The sequence below is a fragment of the Columba livia genome, chromosome 1 (genome assembly GCF_036013475.1).
Source record: "Columba livia isolate bColLiv1 breed racing homer chromosome 1, bColLiv1.pat.W.v2, whole genome shotgun sequence".
Lineage (NCBI taxonomy): Eukaryota > Metazoa > Chordata > Aves > Columbiformes > Columbidae > Columba > Columba livia.
Window position 1 is genome coordinate 12,763,976 of NC_088602.1, and position 5,591 is coordinate 12,769,566.

A 5,591-nucleotide genomic window follows, 5' to 3' on the forward strand; every position below is an offset into this window, starting at 1 on the left:
GTGCAAAAGGTGCCTGAAGTGGAGGTTATCATCACCCGTACCAGGGCCAGTTATTAATCCATCCTATTTTGTCATTTTTCCAGCAATCAATGGGAAGATTTATAACAGTCTCCTGGGCCTAACGATGAATCAAGGTGATAGGACAAACTGGTATTTGATAGGAATGGGCAATGAAGTAGATATACATACGGTTCATTTCCATGCACAGACCTTCATCTTTAAGGTTGGTAAAATTAATCAAAATAAAAACTTTCTCATGCGATGGGAAATTCTTGTAAAAAATTCCGAGTTCTAGCTCAGTTTTGCAGCTTGGGCACAGAGCCCTGGGTTGGTGCTGAGGCCAGTGGGAGTTTTGCGTATGAAGAAAATACAAAATGGATGAGATTTTTGTAAAGCTTCTACCGCTCTGAACCTGTTAGAAAACATGAATAAATGTCACTATTAGAGGACATGATGAGGTAGGTAAAAATATATTTTTACCCATGGCTATAAGGGAAGATACAGGGAGAAAATCAGAGTTATGGCTGCTTACAGTATAGTTTTATGTTGTGATAGCTTAGCACTGGCAGGACTATCTGAAAAATCTGTCTTTCAAAGAAATGCCCGTGTTCAATGAGCGCTTGAAGTCATCAGGAATGGTGTCTTGTTGTTAATTAACTAATTGATTAAATAAGGGGTGTCCACAGACCTCAGTTTCCCTGGATGAGGTATATTAGAAACACATAACAAGAAGCATTAGATGTGCCTTGAGGAGCTGGAAGTGTAACTGGAATATTTCAGTGTCCGTGGGGGCTCTTTGAGGCAAGACTCTTACAATGCTGGTTTTGCCTTGCCACAGACAGATAAGGACCACAGAGGAGATGTGTACGACCTTTTTCCTGGGACTTTCCAAACAGTTGAACTCGTAGCAGAAAACCCTGGAACGTGGCTTCTGCACTGCCACGTAGCTGATCACATCCATGCTGGCATGGAGACGACCTACACTATCAATAAATCAGGTGAGGTATCAGAAACATGTCTAGGACTTGGAGGTGGTATCACAGCAGGTCGGATGGAAGGCAGAGAGCTAATGTCAACACTGCACCCTGCACGCTGGTGGGAAGAACCTATAAATTACCACCACAGCCAGCTGGCATCATCTAGGGACAGGAAAAACACAACTTATGACATGACAAGGACAGTAATCTTTGCTGTTCTCTGCAACTTAAAAACAGTTGGTGTTTCACAAGGGCACCTCTGAGACAGTGACAGGCTATGGACCATTAGTCACCTGCTGCGCTGATCTAGTCATGATCTCTGTTCAGATCAACAAGGTAGAAGGAATTGAATAAAATCAAGGCTACTTTTCCAGAAGACCAAAAAAAAGTGTTTATTAAGGTTTTCAACTTAGCTACTGTTTCTTTCTCTCCTCACAGAGTGGGAAGCTCCTTCAGAAGGAGGAGTCACAACTGGAGCATACAATACAACTACTGCAAAAAATAGGACCACCACAAATGGTAAGCGTATCCTCAAATGTAATTTAAAACTTTTCAGATTAACTCATAGATCTCTCATTAACTATTTCTCTTTTAACAGATTATGACAACAAAGGAGGCAATTTTTTTGGCAAAGCTTTGAGTCCTGGAGAAGCCAGCCTGATACTCGCAGTCTTTTTTTTCATTGGACTTGTTCTGCTGTCAACAGTATTAACCTTCTGCCTCGTCACCCGCCAAGGAAGCAGGATCCATTACACGGCTCTGCATGACAAAAGCGCACTTCTAGCAGACTCCCTGTAAATCCCCATTTTTAGCATCATTCACAGAGCCGCGCTGGATTTCATGACATGCTGCTAATAAAACTGGAACAAGACATAAGCTGATAGTCCTACCCTATAGCCAGCGCTCTCAAGAGTCAACATGAGCTGTTCAGCTCCGAGAGCCACACACCACCCATCACCATTTCGACCCCTCCGGAGTTCAGCTGAGCTGTGCCCAAGATGAAATTTGGCAGACGAGCAGAGCAGCACAACCTCTTGGTGTCCACACTGCCTGCAAAGGATGGATCCACGGGTGTAAGGAGCGGGCAGCATGGCATCCATGCACTCTGTGCAGAAACACGGGGCTCACACCAGGGAATAAATACCACCAGGGATTGTTTTATGCATGCTGGCTTCTGAAGGAGCAGGGGCCACTGTGGAAGTCCCCGCGGTTTCCCAAAGTCTGGCTCAATGAATTCACTGACATTTAAGCGATTCTCTTTCCCCACCCTCCCCCTTCCCCTTCCTGTTAAATGAGGAAACTACACTGCGGACAGATTTTTAAAGGCGTTTAGGGACTTAGCAATATACTTTAGCACCTGATGGAGTTCACAGTGCCCCTGCTGTTAGTTTCTAACAGCTTTTGTTAATCCCTTTAGAAATCTAGCCCTGAGCAGCCTCTGAGAAAGTTAGTTGGCTCTGTGATTGCTGCTCGTTTTGATCCTGATTCTGTACCTCTTCTCTGCACTGGGTAGCAGCTCACGCCCTGCCTGTAATGAAGCCATCAGGAGGCTGATCTCTGCACTCTGCAAGGAAGACAGGCAGAATCAGGCCAATTTTAAATTATACTTGAATGTTTACAGCTCATTTTTAGTTAGACAGTGCTCACATCAGCTACAGCTCTTGCACAGGAAATCCAGAACAAAAAAGTCTGTGAAACTGTTTATCCAAAATTGATTTTGAATGTAAATTCAGGTTGCTGGGTTTTTGTTTGTTTTTTTTTTTTTTTTCCAGTTCTGTATTTTGAAATATGTTCAACTGTAGGAAACTTTACTCCCCATCATTTTTATTGTAGTTTAATGGTGTCATGGATTGATGTTCAGTTAACCAAGACATTGAAGTTCCTTGGATGTTTCTCAGTTATTTCTTGATTCTTTGTCTTCCCCAGCCATTTAAGAGCACACAAGTGAGGTAGATCTGCAGGACTGAGCCCAAATAGGATTTACACCATAGCAATAAATACTTCAAGATTCTTTCTCTAAATCTTCCCCTTGAGCTGACAAAAACAAATATTCTAAGCCATTTTATGTCTCTGTTTTGTAAACATTAAAATTGAGGTCTCCCATTCTGTGCAAAATATTTTCTTTCTGTACACACACAAAATTAAAGCCTTTCACCTACACATACACTGTTAGTAAAGGAAATTATTTGGTACTTCCCTTTTCAAGTAGCTAATACTTCTAACTTTTTAGAAACAGAATCATAAATGTATTTTGACCCTAGAAACCAGCCAGCCAAAGTGATTACAATGATAATAAAAATCTGGTTATTTGTATGAACCTTCGAGAACAGTTCATTTCATCTGGTACACTTCTCAGCTGGGTGGTGGCTGTGAAACAGGAGCAAAGTCTCCTCAGAATGTCACTGCTACTCGTCCAGGTGGCACAGCCTGCCAGAGAGAGCGTGGAGCATCTCAGAAAGTGTAAAGCATTTAACATTGCTGCCTGGTGCAAGCAGCCCTTAGCCAGCCATGTCCTGACACCTGTGCTGAAGGACCAGCAACAAAATTAACAGAGGAAGAAAATGAACAAGTCACCAGACAGGTGTGTTCTCCAGAGAGCACCATAGGCACTCGAGTATGAAGAATCTCAATTACGAACTTGGGTAGCTGTCTGAAACTGTCCTCGCACCAAGAGCTCAAAAAGTGACAAATGCGAGATCGACCTTTCAAAACTTGTCAGAGGAATAAGCACCTCTGACACCCACACAACACAAGCTGAAAGAAACAATTCTAAAAAAATAAATAAAAAAAAAAGAAAAAAAAGAGGCAGAAAAGTGGACAAAGGGGCAAAACAGGTCATGGAAGAATTTATTTTATTTTATTTTTTTTATTAAAGAAAATTGTGCCTCAGCGAGGTTTTGAAGGACTCAACATGTAGATAAGAGACCTAGATGGATACAGTCTGCTTGCATTTCCATAAGACATTTGAGAAGGTCCTTAATTAAAGCTTCTTAAAGAAATTAAATCACCGTGGAATGAGAGAAAGGGTCCACAGAGGCTAAATACCTGGCCATATTTCACAGTGGAAGTCAGTCATGGGGTGTTGCAAGGATCCTTGCTCTTTACTGTTTTCTGTAAGTGGTGTGAAGGTTCCACTTAAATTTGAGAAGAAACTTCTTCTCAGTGAGGGGAACAGACACTGGAACAGGCTGCCCAGGGGGGTTGTGAGTCTCCTACTCTGGAGACATTCAAACCCGCCTGGACACCTTCCTGTGTAACCTCATCTGGGTCTTCCTGCTCCAGCAGGGGGATTGGACTGGATGATCTTTCGAGGTCGCTTCCAACCCCTGACATTCTGTGATTCTATGAAAAAGGGTGACCAAGTTGACTGACAACCATAAGTACATGTAACATGAAAAATGAATGTTAAAAATATAAAGTTTACTACTGATATGTTTGCAGTAGTACTTGCGGAAAAAAAGCAGTCCTAGCCCTATGTGCATCATACTGTCTAAGCAAACCAGAAATGGGGTCTTATTTGTAACAGCTTAATGAGAACATTAGCTCAGGTGCTTTATATTAGGCAGAAAGGCAGCTGAATATTAGGAATCAGTAGGAATTAAGAGCAGAGCAAATCAGAGAACAATTTAATACTATTACATGGTGATAAGCCCCATCCCAGAGAGGACATAGCAGCACAAGAGCAGCAGAGAAAGAAAAAGAAAGGGAATCAGTGTTGTATAACAGTTTCCACACGAGGAATTATTTCCTTGGATTTGGGCTTGGAAAAATACAAAGGACAATTGAAAACAGATAGAGATAGAGCTTTAAAAAAGGGAGAGTTGAGTGGAGAAGGGAACAATTTGTCCCTTTTGGCAGAAGCGGTATGAGCTAGGGGAGTGCTACGTGCAAGGCACGGCACAGGAGGTGGCTCTTCATGTGTGAATGGTCACCTGTAACTCCTGGTCTGAGGGAGCTGAGGATGCTCTGAGTTTACAGAGATTCAGAAAGCAACTGGAAAACTATGAAGGGGAAAATGAATTAATGCTTATTAAAGGTGAATGCATCCCACTGGCTCCCACAAAAAGTAACTCCCACAAAAAGCAAGTTGAAGATGTCCCTGCTCATTGCAGGGGGTTTGGACTAGATGACCTTTGAAGGTCCCTTCCAAGCCAAACTGTTCTGTGATTCTGTGATGACTTGAGATGTGGCGGTGGTGACTAAACACGTTGAAATGCCACAGCGCGTGGTGGTCGGTGGATTAACGGCTTGGAGCATCTGCCGGACGCGGTGTGGGGCAGAGAGCAGGGGCTGTGCAGCCTGGAGAAGAGACGGCTCCGGGGGATTTTACCCATGTGTGCAACCCCCCGATGGGGTGCAGTGCAGATGGAACCAGGCTCTTCTCAGCGCTGCCCAGCGAGAGCACCAGAGGCGATGGGCACAAACTAAGACAAAGGGTCTCCATCCTTGGGGACGCCCCAAGGCACCTGGCATGGCCGGAGGGCCCTGCTCCGGGCAAGGGGGCTGAGCGACCCCACCTCCTGCCCCCCGACACGGCCTGGGGGAGGCGGCCCAGTCCGCACCGGGGCACAGTCTCTCCGCCCCGCTGGGCGGAGCGAAGCGGGGCCGGGCCGG

The 5,591-nt window shown here is 44.3% G+C and overlaps 1 protein-coding gene across 2 annotated transcripts in view; it reads left to right on the forward strand.

The window, feature by feature from the left end:
* The window catches only part of HEPHL1 (hephaestin like 1), a 35,042-nt gene extending 31,748 nt beyond the window's left edge, over positions 1-3,294 (forward strand). For both annotated transcript variants that reach the window (XM_005505387.3, XM_065039898.1), the window contains 4 exons: positions 84-223; positions 839-998; positions 1,416-1,496; positions 1,576-3,294. In XM_005505387.3, the coding sequence (XP_005505444.3) occupies positions 84-223; positions 839-998; positions 1,416-1,496; positions 1,576-1,775 (581 nt within the window). In that variant the 3' untranslated portion in view covers positions 1,776-3,294. The remainder of the gene's footprint in view (positions 1-83; positions 224-838; positions 999-1,415; positions 1,497-1,575) is intronic.
* Positions 3,295-5,591: the final 2,297 nt, after the last annotated feature.